The following is a 16,032-nucleotide window of genomic DNA, read 5'->3' on the forward strand; positions in this document are numbered from 1 at the left end:
GTGTGTGCTGCACAAATATTGTTACGAGTTAGTTTTTGTAAAGCTTCTCTGATGGAAAATTAGAAATAATGATGTTCTGAAGTGACCGTGTTGCTCAGTGTTGTGACCCTTGTGGGTCTCCCCTGTTCTTCTGTCATCAAGTCACATGACAAGAGTAAACCACAGGCTGTTGAGGGATGGGGCGAGTGTGAGGAAGAGGGGAGGGCCTGAAAGTGATTTTTTGTTTTTGAGGACATTGGCCAAGAACCCACATGAATAGTTGTTTAAAATCTCTTTTTTTTTAAAGATTTTATTTATTTGAGAGAGAGAGAGAGAACGAGAGATAGAAAGCACGAGAGGGAAGAGGGTCAGAGGGAGAAGCAGACTCCCTGCTGAGCAGGAAGCCCGATGTGGGACTCGATCCTGGGACTCCAGGATCATGACCTGAGCCGAAGGCAGTCGCTTAACCAACTGAGCCACCCAGGCGCCCTTTTTTTTTTTTTTTTAAAGATTTTATTTATTTGAGAGAGAGATTGTTTAAAATCTTTGAGGCTAAAATTGGTAGATGAGTGGTGCTTTTGTTAAGGATGAGGTTGGATGAGCTACTTGGGGGCATCTCCATTAACTTCTGCTTTAAGCATCAGATAAGTCTTCACTGTGGAGATTGTGTTATTTTAGTTGGGTCAGCACAACATATCTGTTTTCTTCTGTTGCTCACTCTTGGTATTTGATTCTTTAAAAATAAGATATGGTATGAAGTAATAAAATTCAAATCAGCCTTTTTTTTTTAAGATTTTATTATTTGACAGAGAGAGAGATTAAAGTGCTGAGCAGGGAGCCCGATGCAGGGCTCAATCCGAGGACCCTGGGATCATGACCTGAGCCGAAGGCAGACGCTTCACCCACTGAGCCACCCAGGCACCCTCAAATCAGTCTTTTTTCCCCTAGTAGTAGTGTAGAGTATTTAAAAGATGAACCTAGTACTTAATAGGAAATTAAGATCATCTCTACATTTTATTTCTGTATCTCAGTCTTACTTGGTAACAAATAGTTGAAGTAAAGCTGAGATTTAGATTCTAGCATAGAAATAGCCTTTCCTTTAATATTTGTCTATGAAGGTTAGAATTAAAACTCTAGAAGGATCCTTAGAAATTATCTCGTTTTTACATGAAGAAATTTAGGACATAGGATGTTGTCTTGCCCAAGTGGAAACAGGGACTTAGTCCCATTGCCACATCCATTGATTGTTAGTGGCCACTCCATGTTTCAAGGGGAAGATAGAGCTTATCAGAATTTGTTTTGTAGACCTAGAAGCAAGCCTGATGGTAAAACTACTCTTGGCCAGTAAAGAGTGGGTAATCACAGGTTACCAGTATTATAAACAGATGTCCAGTTGAACAAATAATGGTTAATTTATACTTGTAGTTGTATTCAGTTTCATGAGCGTATTAGATACTCAATGTATTCAGTTAGAAAACAGTTCTCGTGTTGCTTTCTCTTTGCTCTTCGCGGATCCGGACCTCCTCCGGTCCCTCATCACGCTTCAGTTTTTGGTCTCTTCTCCCCATCAGACTCTGCCCATAAAGGCAGGAAGCCGCTGTCTTTCTTGTTCCAGCACCCAGGAAAGCACTGATTGTTGGCTAACTCTGTATAGCTGTTTGGGAAACTTAGCGTATTTCAAATATCTTAAGTTTGCGTATTTTATTTTTTGCAGTGAACAGAGTATCTGTCAGGCAAGAGCTGCTGTGATGGTTTATGATGACGCCAACAAGAAGTGGGTACCAGCTGGCGGCTCAGCTGGGTTCAGCAGGGTTCACATATACCACCACACAGGCAACAACACGTTCCGAGTGGTGGGCAGGAAGATTCAGGACCATCAGGTAAGGGTCTGCTAAATCCTTATTGAAAGTAGTCTAGAGTTACAGAAGGACATGTAAAATAGTAAACCAAAGTCGTGCTTTGCGGTGCAGTCAGCGTATATTGTGTGGGAGAACTGGGTACCGGTTTGCCTTCCCACCCTTTCCCCCTTTTAGGAGGCCTGAATTTGGGTGAGGATTTAGAGCTAATTGCACAAAAATGTAAGTAAGACTTTCAACTATGAACATGCATGAGGTCTTCTGGCCTGCCAGCTAACTAGGTTTGGGAATCTAAAGTAAATTTAGGACAAACAAAAATGTGAAATACCACTTAAGGAGCAGATTGTATGTTTAAGGAATTGATTTCCTGCTGAAGGTGTGGGGCTAGAGAAAGGAGTTGAAAGTGTAAATAGTTTCAGAAAATACTGTTGAATTCGTGTATGATAGAAAAATTGTAGGTATTAAGGTTGTTGGAATAGTTAGGCTTTTGTGATACCTATCTGGGATGAAAACTAAGCTTTTATTAATTCCCTGACCTGAATTTCTCAGAAAGGTCACTGAATTTATCAGATGACTTGATTCCTTGGGCCTTAACAGACCAGGAGCAGTAGATAGAGGAAAATGTAGATGGGGTCTTACTAGTATTAAGTATGTGCTAATAGCAGCAAAAACTTCTCTAAAGGACAGCTTTATGAAATACTTTTGGTTCCAGTAAGATGGTGGAATGGTGATGGGTATTAAAGAGGGCACGTTCTGCGTGGAGCACTGGGTGTTATGCACAAACAATGAATCATGGAACACTACATCAAAAACTAATGATGTATGGTGATTAACATAACAATAAAAAATTAAAAAAAGATGGTGGAATCAACCAGTCTTAGCCACATGCAGGAAAAATGGAACAAATTTCCAGCTGAGCCCTTAACTGAGGAAAGACAGGTCTCCACTGGGACACCCTGAGGTGTCGTGTGCACCTGACGCTGCAGCAGCCCTGTGTTTTAGGGTGGCGGTTATGAACTGCGAACACCTAGGGACTCAGATTTGTCATGGGTGTGTGCGGTGACGGTGGGCCTGTGAGCGGTCGGGGTCTGAGACCACAGTTTGTGTGCGGGGCGGGGCTCTACCGCAGTGCGCACACCGTCAGTCTGGGAGGCAAAGGCATGTGTGGCTTTCTGAAAGATGGGAGCCTCCAACTTCATTTACACAACCGTGGTCCGGAAATTAACAGACACTGGTGACGCTCCTGGGACACCTTGCAGAAACGCGTGCAGTGCGGAGTCGTTCCACGGGTAGAGCACTTTCCCTGCTTAATGCAAACTGCCCAGCCTGTCCCCCTTCCTGCCTTTGCAGGGTCCCTTCTCCCTCTGTTGGCCACCCTGAACCCCACCCTGCCCTGTTCTTTCCCTCCTTGGTCTCCCCCTCCCGCTCTCCGCCCCATTGTGCAGCCCTTCTCTGGTCCCCAGTCTGTGTACCAGGACCCTTCGCTGCTGGTTGGGAATCCAGGTGCTGCAGAGGGCTCTCCCTCCGGCACTGTGTCCCCACATGAGTCAGGCCCGAGACAGATCAGACACTCCCAAAGATGCTATTACAGAGAAGAAAGTGAAGACTGCACAACTCAAACTTGCTAGAAATGTGCTCAACATTTTTAATACAACATGTCAAACCGATAAGATATTTTTGGTAAATTTGATGAATTGGTCATTTCATAGTACTGATGAACAACCCTAAAAGTTATCTAAATGTTGGCAGAAAAGAAAATGACTATTTAAAAATAGTTCGATTGAATCATTATGTTGTACACCTGGATATTATATAAATATAATGTTATGTATCAGTTATGCCTGAATGAATGAAAAAAATAATTAGAAATATGTCAGGAAATTTTCATATGAAACACTGAAATTTTTACTCATAAGTAAACTATGACTTCTAGGTTTTGACAAATGGAATGTTTCTTGGAATGTTGGGAAATTTTATTTTATTTTTTTTAATTATGTGTTTTTAATTATTTCTATAAATGCTAGCCAGTCTGATCCTTGCAGGGACCGTTATTTATATAGTTCTTGCCTTCTGCAGTCTTAGGCACAAAAGTGTGATACCACTGAAAGAGCATTAAGGAGATGTCCTGACCTGGTACTGGAGTCTCAAACAAGCTCCTGGGACTTGAACTCATGACTCTTGAGATCAAGAGTCACGTGCACCCCCAACTGAGCCAGCCAGGCACCCCTATGTGCTCTTTCTTTCTTTATTTAATTTTTTATTGTTATGTTAATCACCATATATTACATCATTAGTTTCTGATGTAGTGTTCCATGATTCATTCTTAGTGCATAACACCCAGTGCTCCATGCAGAATGTGCCCCCTTTAATACCCATCACCCGACTAACCCATCCCCCTACCCTCCCTCCCTCTAGAACCCTGTTTGTTTTTCAGAGTCCATCGTCTCTCATGGTTCGTCTCCCCCTCTGACTTACTCCCCTTCATTTTTCCCCTCCTGCTATCTTTTTTTTTTTCTTAACATATGTTGCATTATTTGTTTTAGAAGTACAGATCTGTGATTCAACAGTCTTGCACAATTCACAGCGCTCACCATAGCACATACCCTCCCCAATGTCTGTCACCCAGCCACCCCATCCCTCCCACCCCCCACCACTCCAGCAACACTCAGTTTGTTTCCTGATATTAAGAATTCCTCATATCAGTGAGGTCATATGGTACATTGTCTTTCTCTGATTGACTTATTTCACTCAGCATAACACCCTCCAGTTCCATCCACGTTGTTGCAAATGGCAAGATCTCATTCTTTTTGATGGCTGCATAATATTCCATTGTGTATATATACCACTTCTTCTTTATCCATTCATCTGTCGATGGACATCATGGCTCTTTCCACAGTTTGGCTATTGTGGACATTGCTGCTATAAACATCAGGGTGCACGTACCCCTTCTGATCCCTGCATTTGTATCTTTGTGGTAAATACCCAGTAGTGCAATTGCTGGATCGTATGGTAGCTCTATTTTCAACTGTTTGAGGAACCTCCATACTGTTTTCCAGAGGGGTTGCACCAGCTCGCATTCCTACCAACAGTGTAGGAGAGTTCCCCTTTCTCCACATCCCCGCCAACATCTGTCGTTTCCTGACTTGTTAATTTTAGCCATTCTGACTGGTGTGAGGTGGTATCTCATTGAGGTTTTGATTTGTATTTCCCTGATGCCGAGCGATGTTGAGCATTTTTTCATGTGTCTCTTGGCCATTTGGATGTCTTCTTTGGAAAAATGTCTGTTCATGTCTTCTGCCCATTTCTTGATTGGATTATTTGTTCTTTGGGTATTGAGTTTGGTAAGTTCTTTATAGATTTTGGATACTAGCCCTTTATCTGATATGTCATTTGCAAATATTGTCTCCCATCCTGTCGGTTGTCTTTTGGTTTTGTGGACTGTTTCTTTTGCTGTGCAAAAGGTTTTTATCTTGATGAAATCCCAATAGTTCATTTTTGCCCTTGCTTCCCTTGCCTTTGGCGATGTTTCTAGGAAGAAGTTGCTGCGGCTGAGGTCGAAGAGGTTGCTACCTGTGTTCTCCTTTAGGATGTTGATGGACTCCTGTCTCACGTTTAGGTCTTTCAACCATTTGGAGTCTATTTTTGTGTGTGGTGTAAGGAAATGGTCCAGTTTCATTCTTCTGCCTGTGGCTGTCCAATTTTCCCAACACCATTTGTTGAAGAGACTGTCTTTTTTCCACTGGACATTCTTTCCTACTTTGTCAAAGATAAGTTGACCATAGAGTTGAGGGTCCATTTCTGGGCTCTCGATTCTGTTCCATTGATCTATGTGTCTGTTTTTGTGCCAGTTACCATACTGTCTTGATGATGACAGCTTTGTAATAGAGCTGGAAGTCCGGAATTGTGATGCCGCCAGCTTTGCTTTTCTTTTTCAATATTCCTCTGGCTATTCAGGGTCTCTTCTGGTTCCATACAAATTTTAGGATTATTTGTTCCATTTCTTTGAAAAAAGTGGATGGTATTTTGATGGGGATTGCATTGAATGTGTAGATTGCTCTAGGTAGCCTTGACACCTTCACAATGTTTGTTCTTCCAATCCATGAGCATGGAACGTTTTTCCATTTCTTTGTGTCTTCTTCAATTTCTTTCATGAGTATTTTATACTTTTCTGAGTACAGATCCTTTGCCTCTTTGGTTAGATTTATTCCTAGGTATCTTATGGTTTTGGGTGCAATTGTAAATGGGATCGACTCCTTGATTTGTCTCTCTTCCGTCTTGTTGGTGGTGTATAGGAATGCCACTGATTTCTGTGCATTGATTTTATATCCTGCTACTTTACTGAATTCCTGTATGAGTTCTAGCAGTTTTGGGGTGGAGACTTTTGGATTTTCCACATACAGTATCATATCATCTGCAAAGAGTGAGAGTTTGACTTCCTCTTTCCTGATTTGGATGCCTTTGATTTCTTTTTGTTGTCTGATCACTGTGGCTAGGACTTCTAATACTATGTTGAATAGCAGTGGTGATAGTGGACATCCCTGCCGCGTTCCTGACCTTAGGGGAAAAGCTCTCAGCTTTTCCCCATTGAGAATGGTATTCGCTGTAGGTTTTTCAGAGATGGCTTTTATGATATTGAGGTATGTACCCTCTATCCCTGTACTCTGAAGAGTTTTGATCAAGAAAGAATGCTGTACTTTGTCAAATGCTTTTTCTGCATCTATTGAGAGGATCACATGATTCTTGTTCTTTCTTTTGTTAATGTATTGTATCACGTTGATTGATTTGTGGATGTTGAACCAGCCTTGCAGCCCAGGGATAAATCCCACTTGGTCGTGGTGAATAATCCTTTTAATGTACTGTTGGATCCTATTGGCTAGTATTTTGGTGAGAATTTTTGCATCCATGTTCATCAAGGATATTGGTCTGTAATTCTCCTTTTTGATGGGGTCTTTGTATGGTTTGGGGAACAAGGTAATGGTGGCCTCATAAAATGAGTTTGGAAGTTTTCCTTCCATTTCTATTTTTTGGAACAGTTTCAGGAGAATAGGTATTAATTCTTCTTTAAATGTGTGATAGAATTCCCCTGGGAAGCCATCTGGCCCTGGGCTTTTGTTTCTTGGGAGATTTTTGATGACTGCTTCAATTTCCTTAGTGGCTATAGGTCTGTTCAGGTTTTCTATTTCTTCCTGGTTCAATTTTGGTAGTTGATACATCTCTAGGAATGCAGCCATTTCTTCCAGGTTATCTAATTTGTTGGCATAGAGTTGCTCATAATATGTTCTTATAATTGTTTGTATTTCTTTGGTGTTGGTTGTGATCTCTCCTCTTTCATTCATGATTTTGTTGATTTGGGTCATTTCTCTTTTCCTTTTGGTAAGTCTGGCCAGGAGTTTATCAATCTTGTTAATTCTTTCAAAGAACCAGCTCCTAGTTTCGTTGATCTGTTCTACTGTTCTTTTGGTTTCTAGTTCATTGATTTCTGCTCTGATCTTTATTATTTCTCTTCTGCTGGGTTTAGGCTTTATTTGCTGTTCTTTCTCCAGCTCCTTTAGGTGTAGGGTTAGGTTGTGTGTTTGAGACCTTTCTTGTTTCTTGAGAAAGGCTTGTATTGCTATATACTTTCCTCTCAGGACTGCCTTTGCTGTATCCCAAAGATTTTGAACAGTTGTGTTTTCATTTTCATTGGTTTCCATGAATTTTTTTAATTCTTCTTTAATTTCCTGGCTGACCCATTCATTCTTGAGTAGGATGCTCTTTAGCCTCCATGTATTTGAGTTCTTTTTGACTTTCCTCTTGTGATTGAGTTCTAGTTTCAAAGCATTGTGGTCTGAAAATATGCAGGGAATAATCCCAATCTTTTGATACCGGTTGAGACCTGATTTGTGACTTAGGATGTGATCAGTTCTGGAGAATGTTCCATGGGCACTAGAGAAGAATGTGTATTCCATTGCTTTGGGATGGAATGTTCTGAATATGTCTGTGAAGTCCATTTGGTCCAGTGTGTCATTTAAAGTCTTTATTTCCTTCTTGATCTTTTGCTTAGATGATCTGTCCATTTCAGTCAGGGGGGTGTTAAAGTCCCCCACTATTATTGTATTGTTGTCAATGTGTTTCTTTGCTTTTGTTATTAATTGCCTTATATAATTGGCTGCTCCCATGTTCGGGGCATAGATATTTACAATTGTTAGATCTTCTTGTTGGATAGACCCTTTAAGTAGGATATAGTGTCCTTCCTCATCTCTTATTACAGTCTTTGTTTTAAAAATCTAATTTGTCTGATATAAGGATTGCCACCCCAGCTTTCTTTTGGTGTCCATTAGCATGGTAAATGGTTTTCCACCCCCTCACTTTCAATCTGGGGGTGCTTTGGGTCTAAAATGAGTCTCTTGCAGACAGCATATCGATGGGTCTTGTTTTTTAATCCAATCTGATAGCCTATGTCTTTTGATTGGGGCATTTAGCCCATTTACATTCAGGGTAACTATTGAAAGGTGAATTTAGTGCCATTGTATTGCCTGTAAGGTGACTGTTACTGTATATTGTCTGTGTTCCTTTCTGATCTATGCTGCTTTTAGGCTCTCTCTTTGCTTAGAGGACCCCTTTCAGTATTTCTTGTAGGGCTGGTTTCATGTTTGCAAATTCCTTTAGTTTTTGTTTGCCCTGGAAGCTTTTTATCTCTCCTTCTATTTTCAGTGACAGCTTAGCTGGATATAGTATTCTTGGCTGCATATTTTTCTCGTTTAGTGCTCTGAAGATATCTTGCCAGTCCTTTCTGACCTGCCAGGTCTCTCTGTATAGGTCTGTTGCCAATCTAATATTTCCACTATTGTAGGTTACATATCTCTTCTCCCGAGCTGCTTTCAAGATTTTCTCTTTGTCTCTGAGACTTGTAAGTTTTACTATTAGATGTCGGGGTGTTGACCTATTATTATTGCTTTTGAGAGGGGTTCTCTGTGCCTCCTGGATTTTGATGCCTGTTTCCTTCCCCACTTTAGGGAAGTTCTCTGCTCTAATTTGCTCCAATATACCTTCTGCCCCTCTCTCTCTTTCTTCTTCTTCTGGGATCCCAATTATTCTAATGTTGTTTCGTCTTATTGTATCGCTTATCTCTCGAATTCTGCCCTCGTGATCCTGTAGTTGTTTCTCTCTCTTTTTCTCAGCCTCTTTATTTTCCATCATTTGGTCTTCTGTATCGCTGATTCTCTCTTCTGCCTCATTTATCCTAGCAGTTAGTGCCCCCGTTTTTGATTGCACCTCATTAATAGCCTTTTTGATTTCGACTTGGTTAGATTTTAGTTCTTTTATTTCTCCAGAAAGGGTTTCTCTAATAACTTCCACGCTTTTTTCAAGCCCAGCTAGTATCTTCAAAGTCATGATTCTGAACTCTAGGTCCGATATCGTACTAATGTCCGTATTGAGTAGGTCCCTGGCTGATGGTACTACCTCTTGTTCTTTTTGCTGAGGTGATTTTTTTCGTCTTGTCATTTTGTCCAGAGGAGAATAGATGAATGAGAGAACAAAATGCTAACAGTTTAACAACGTCCCCAGCAAATATACTCTATACAAATCAGAAAAGACCTGCAACCACGGGGGAAGAAAGGGAAAGAAAGAAAAAAGAAAGAGAAAAGAAAGAAAAAAACAAAAAAAAACCAAAAACAGAACAATACAAAAAAAACAGAATATGATCAGATATGATCAGGCTAGTGCATAGATCAGTGCCACACACTAGATTTGGGGCGTATTTTGGTTTGTTAGAAAAAAGTGCCTCCTAAAATTTTAAAGGAAGAAAGACTTATATATGTACAAAATAAGGGTTGATACAATGAAGGGATGGAAGATGACTGTAAAGATGAAAATTATAAAAGATTTTATAAAAGGAATTGATAAGAAGTTGTTTGAAAAAAGAAAGAAGATTTAAAAAAAAAAAGGGAGAGAATGTGATCAGGCAGGAGACTAGAACAAAGCCATACACTAGTGATTTAGGGTATATTTTGATGTTAGAAGAAAGTGTATCTCAAAATTTTAAAGAGAGAACAACTTATATATATGTGCCAAAAATAAGGGTAACTACTATGAAGGGATAAAATATGACTCTAAAAATGAAAAATAAAAAATGTTTTTTTTAAAAAAGGGATTGATAAGATGGTTGAAAAAGGGAAAAAGAAAAATTAAAAAACAGTTAAAAAAATTAACTTTGATGAACTAATGAGTCATGGTTAAAAAAAAAAGCCATGAATTCTGTGTGCAGTATTCCCCTAGCGCCGGAGTTCTCCCGTTCTCCTTGATCGGTAAACTTGGTCTTGGCTTGCTGGCTGTTCGTGCTCATCTTCTGGGGGACGGGTCTGTTGCCGTGGTTTCCAAAAGTCTTTGCTGGAGGCTGAATTGCCCCGCCCTTGTTGGTCTGGGCTAAGCAAGCTGCTCGGGTTTGCTCTCAGGAGCTTTTGTTCCCTGCAAGCTCTCGGTACAGCTTTGGAGGACCAGGGTGAAAATGGTGGCCTCCCAATCTCCACCCGGAGGAGCCGAGAACTCGAGGCTCCGCTCCTCAGTTCGCCCCCAGAGAAAAGCAGTCACTGCCGTCTCCCTGGTCTCCGGCCGCACTCCGTGCTCACCCGGCCTGTGACCGAGCGTTTCTCTCTGGCACCCGACCCCGTGTGGAGTCTCCAAACCCAGCAGATCCCTGCGGTGCGCTCCCGCGCCGCTCCTCCCCGGAGAGGAAGGGGAGTCTCCCCGGATCTGCCGCTTGTTGGGTCCCTGCTGGAGGAGTAGTGGTCCGACTGGGCCCTGGATCACAGTTTATGGCAACCCCGAGCTGAGAGCCCGCGCCTCAGCTCCGTCTCTGCAGCCGGCTTCCCCTCTCCGATACCTGGGAGCTCTAGCGCACTCAGGCACCCCCGGTGTTTCTTGTGACCCCAAGGGTCCTGAGACCACACTGTCCCGGGAGGATTCCACCCCCCGCTTAGGCACTGGAGCGACGTCACTCAGCGGATCCAACTTCTAAAAGGTCCGATTTTGTGCTCCGCGGCTCTATCACTTGCCAGAAGTGGCCGACAGAGGCCCCCTCCCCCGCCGTCTATCCTCCCGAATATCACCTCGGATTCACTTCTCCGCACGTCCTACCTTCCAGTAAGCGGTCGCTTCTCTGTTCAGATAGTTGTTGCTACTCTCCTCTTCTATCTCCTGTTGAGTTCGTAGGTGTTCAGAATGGTTTGATCCCTATTCAGCTTTATTCCTGAGACCAGACGAAATCTAGGTCTCCTACTCCTCCGCCATCTTGCTCCGCCCCCTGGAATGTTTGGAAATTTTAAAAAACCTTCTGAATAATTTGTGACACTAAGAGGAAATCATTATGAAGATTAAAAAGTGTTTAGAAAATAAAAGACTTCAACTGTAGTGACACGATGTTACATGTAGAAACTGGTAAAACATCTAAGCTGCTCTTTGATGGACAAATCTTCATGGCATTTAATGAGCTTGACCCAAGGAAAGCAGGAGGAAAATAAAGGAAATAAAATAAATAATAAAATAACTAAAAATAAAAGGAGATATTAAATAACTAAAAAAATGGAAATTATTAACAAAAGCATTTCATTGAATGGAAAACTTGGCAGAATCACACAAAATATGAAAAGTTACAAATAGTATTAGGATTAAAAAGGATTGTTACAATTATAGTAAGGAAATCAATTATAATATTATGAACAGCTTTTCTGCTTCTCCCTCTCCCACTCCCCCTGCTTGTGTTCCCTTCTCTCGCTGTCTCTGTCAAATAATTAATAAATAAAAATCTTAAAAAAATATTATGACCAGCTTTAGCCAAGAAATGGGTCATACTGTAGAAAATATAATTTACCAAGGCTGGCAGAAAAATTGAAAAACAGACCGACAATCATGAAATATATCAATAATTAATAGTCTGCCCCCAAAATCTAAAAAACGAGGGAGGGTGTCCAGAGCTTTACAAACAAAATCTAAAAACCTTTAAGATATTACCTGTTTTATACAGAAGGTTATAAAGAATAGTATTTTATGAGGCTAGTATAATTTTGATACCTGCAACATAGAACAGTTTGAGAGAGGAAGATTATAGGCCAGCCTCAGTATGAGCATTGACATACAGATATAAAAGTCCTTAGTAAGATACTAGCAGACCTAATGCAGCAGTCTGTATGGAAAAAATTACCACTTCTTGACCAAATAAGGTTTGTCTCCATCTCAGTAATGTAAGGCTGGTTTAACATTAGATAATTAATTAATGTAATTTATCAGGAAAAGCCTATAAAAAAAGCGAGATTCAGAAAAAGCATTTGATAAAATCCATACATAATAATTTTCAGTACATTTGGTATAAGAATGAATTTTCTTATGCTAATAAGGATGCATAGTGGGCACCTGGGTGGCTCAGTTGGTTAAGCCTTCGGCTCAGGTCATGATCCTGGAGTCCCGGGATCGGGTCCCGCATCGGGCTCCCTGCTCAGCGGGGAGTCTGCTTCTCCCTCTGACCCTCTTTCCTCTCGTGCTCTCTATCTCTCATTCTCTCTCTCTCAAATAAATAAATAAAATCTTGAAAAAAAGAATGCATAGTATAAACATACATCCAACATCTTACCGAATAGTGTAATAGTGGAAGGGATTACCATGAGAGTTGGGAATTACTTGGGGATTTCAGCTTTAATCATTTGCATTTAGCAGTGCAGAGGGGGAGGTAACATAGTGATAGGAAGATGAAGGAATCTACGGTTTGGAAAGGAGGAAACAGAGCTGACCTTATTCCCTGGTGATGAAGTTGTCTACATAAAAAATCCCAGGAGCATCTGCAGATGAGATATGAGAACTAATAAGATTGTTGAGCATGTTTGCTGGATAAAAGATCAGTTTATAAAAATCAGTAGCGTTTTTGTGTACCTAGCAATAAACAATTTGAAAATACAGCTGACCCTTGAACAACATGGGGGCTGGGGGCACCACCTCCCGTGCAGTTCAAAATCCATGTTTAACCTTCCACTTCCCCAAAGCTTACCTGCTAATATAGCCTGCAGTTACCCGGAAGCCTCACCGATAACACAAACAGTTGATGGACACGTTATTTTGTATGTTATGTGTATTAGGCATTGTATTATTACAATAAAGTAAGCTGGAGAAAAGAAAATGCTATTAAAATCATAAGGAAGAGAACATACATTTACAGCACTGGATTGTTTCAAAAAAATGTCTGTATGTAAGTGGACCCTACAGTTTAAACCTGTGTTGTGCGGGTATTTTATAAAGATATTTTAAAGTATCAAAAATGATAATGTACCTAAGAATAAATCTGATAAATGATTGGCTTGTTTTCTTTTCTTTCCTTCTTTCTTGAGGGTGGGAGGGACAGAGGGAGAGAGAGAGAGAAAATCTGATGGGGGGGGTTTGATCCCACAACCCTGAGATCATGAACTGAGCTGAAATCAAGAGTCAGATGCTTAACCAACTGAGCCACCCAGGCACCCCTAATTGGTTTCCTTTCATTCCAGACCATCTTGTTAACCTTTTTTGATTTTTTTAAAGATTTATTTATTTTAGAGAGAGGGAGCAGGGGGAGGGGCAGAGGGAAAGGGAGAGAGAGAATCTCAAGCAGACTCCCTGCTGAGCGTGGATTCCCAACCTGGGGCTCGATACCCGACCCTGAGATCATGACCTGAGTCTAAAACCAAGAGTTGAATGCTTAACTGGCTGAGCCACCGGGCACTGCTACCTTGTTACATTTTTTAATGGTTATCGGTCTATTTTAAGTGGAAACATGTTTTTATACTTTGTTAAATAATATCTAAATTTTTTGTAGTGCGAGCCATTTAAAAAAATCATCCCCATTTATTTTTCAGATTGAATGCACACATATTACATATATGCATATTAAAATATTCTCCCACCCCTTTTTTGCTTAACACTTACTAAGTGCGTATTATGTTCTAAGCACCGTGCTTACATTTGAAAGAAAGCTGCAGTAAAGAAGAAGTTGTTTCAGTTATGGTAAATGTAATTCGCAGCACAGTGCAGCATACAGGAACTGTCATTTTGTTGAGAAGATGGGGAGGGAGGGTCGTGAATGACTTAATAGACAGGGTGAGATACTGAGCCAAGAAGACAAGGAAGAATAGATGCTCAGTGCATGGTTTGCTCTGCTAGGATGTGGCTGGAAGTGGGTGAGCACATGGAGGATAGAACATTACCATTCATCCAGACTCAGGCTCATTGGATGGGAAGTATTGAGGATGATGATCAAGTCCAAATCTGGTCGCATCCCTTGTGGACCTCCAGCAAGCAGTTAGTCTTATGTGAACATATCTGCTTTCCCTTTTACTTTTGTTTTTTGAGGGGCATCTGGCTGGCTCAGTAGAGTCCGCAACCCTTGATCTCAGGTTCATGAGTTCAAGCCCCATATTGGGCATGGAGCCTACTTAATAAAATGTAAAAAATAAATAAAAAATTAAGTTTCTTGAGATTATGTACAGTACTGCCTATCCTTGAAAGTTAGAAATGAATGAAGTAGTTGAATCAACATGTTTGGTCTCTCCCCACGGAGGAAGTGAACTTAGTGATGTACATAATATTTAAGTAACATTTTCCTCCTCTTTTCTAACATTCTGTTGCTGAACGATTGATAAAAGGAATGTCGCTGTTTTTGCCCGACCTTTTCAGATTATTTGCCAAGCAGGGATATAGCTCCACCTTCAAACGGGGCTTATAATTTTCCGATGATGATTTGTGGCCCCCACTCTGATACGTACAAACATCACATGCAAGAGGTCATCATTGTTTAAATTGTAAAATATACATCACGTAAGATTGACCATTTTACCCGTCTGAGTGTAGAGTTCAGTCATATTAGGTTCACTCACATGGGTGTGCAACCATCCCCACTGTTCATCTTCCTTCTGTGCTGAAACTGAACCCGTGAAACAGTCTCTGTTTGCTCTTCCGTAGTCCTGGCAACCTTCATTCCACCTGTTGTTTTTAATGAATTTGACTATTGTAGGTATTTCAGATAAGTGGAGTCCGACAGTATTTGTCAGTTTGTGTCTGGCATAATGGCTCTAAGAGGTCATCTTATTTAAAAATAATTTCAAGTTTGGGTATTGGTGGATGAGGTAATGTAGACAGCTTCTCTCTGAGAACTAACACAATTGGACAGAATAATAATAAGAGGAAAATGTTTGGAGAGCCTACATGACAATGAATTATGGGTCCATAATCTGCAAGAAGAGAGAACCAGAGAAGTGAGCCCAGCTTCGGACCTCTGTTTACCTCGAGGCACGTCTCAGTTCTGAAGGAGGGGACTGAGCAGAGCTTTTGGCGGATTCCTGGGACCTAGTAGAACAAGAACTCGGCACTGGAGCCTGCTCGTGAGGGAGGGTTTTCTTGGTAACCCTCGGGCCATGATTCGGGACCCCTAAGCCCCATCCCCTGGGAGGAGGTTTGCCTCAGAGTGAGGCTGGTCTTTACAGGAACTGATACCCAGCCTCTAATCACTTCATTCATTCTGGGATTAAGGTGATTTCAGATTGTTAGTTTTCCTAGCTGCTTGCCAGAAGCAAATGGATGCATCTTCCCTGGAAAACTGTAACGTCATTGTAGGCTTCACAATTTCTGTACAGTTGTCCACACACAGCGTCTGGCATGAAATCAAAATCACAAGGCCCGTGAGGAGGCAAGAGGGGTGGTAACAGAACAGACCCACTGGGAATCCAGAATTGACTTGAGAGTAACTCTACTTTACATATTCAAGGAACTAGCACAAGGTTGAGAATTTCAGCAGAGAATAGAAACTTGAAAATAAAAACACATGGAAGTTTCAGAATTGGAAGCTCAGTGCTGTCAACAGTTCGCTAGTGGGTTTTACAGCCGACTAGGGACAGCTAAAGAGAAGCAGTAAACAGAATATAAGTCAGAAGAAAATGTTTAGGGGCGCCTGGGTGGCACAGTCGGCTCAGGTTGTGATCTAGGGGTCGTGAGATGGAGCCCCGCATCAGGCTCTGTGCTGGGGGTGGAGCCTGCTTAGGATGCTCTCTCTTCCTCTGCCCCCCACCCCAAAAGAAGAAAATATTCAAACTGAAACTAAGAAATTCTGAGAGAGGAAAAATATGGACACAAAAAAACACAGGGAAACAAAAACTAATTCCAGAAGGTATATGCACCCCTATGTTTATTGCAGCAGTATTTACAG

General features: G+C 41.2%; 1 protein-coding gene across 6 annotated transcripts in view; it reads left to right on the forward strand.

Annotated features, from left to right (window-relative positions):
• The window catches only part of ENAH (ENAH actin regulator), a 91,186-nt gene that overhangs the window by 11,370 nt on the left and 63,784 nt on the right, over positions 1 to 16,032 (forward strand). For all 6 annotated transcript variants that reach the window (XM_035722278.1, XM_035722276.1, XM_035722277.1 and 3 more), the window contains exon 2: positions 1,694 to 1,859. In XM_035722278.1, coding sequence (XP_035578171.1) covers positions 1,694 to 1,859 — 166 coding nt within the window. The remainder of the gene's footprint in view (positions 1 to 1,693; positions 1,860 to 16,032) is intronic.

This window comes from Zalophus californianus, chromosome 10 (assembly GCF_009762305.2).
Source record: "Zalophus californianus isolate mZalCal1 chromosome 10, mZalCal1.pri.v2, whole genome shotgun sequence".
Taxonomy (NCBI): domain Eukaryota; kingdom Metazoa; phylum Chordata; class Mammalia; order Carnivora; family Otariidae; genus Zalophus; species Zalophus californianus.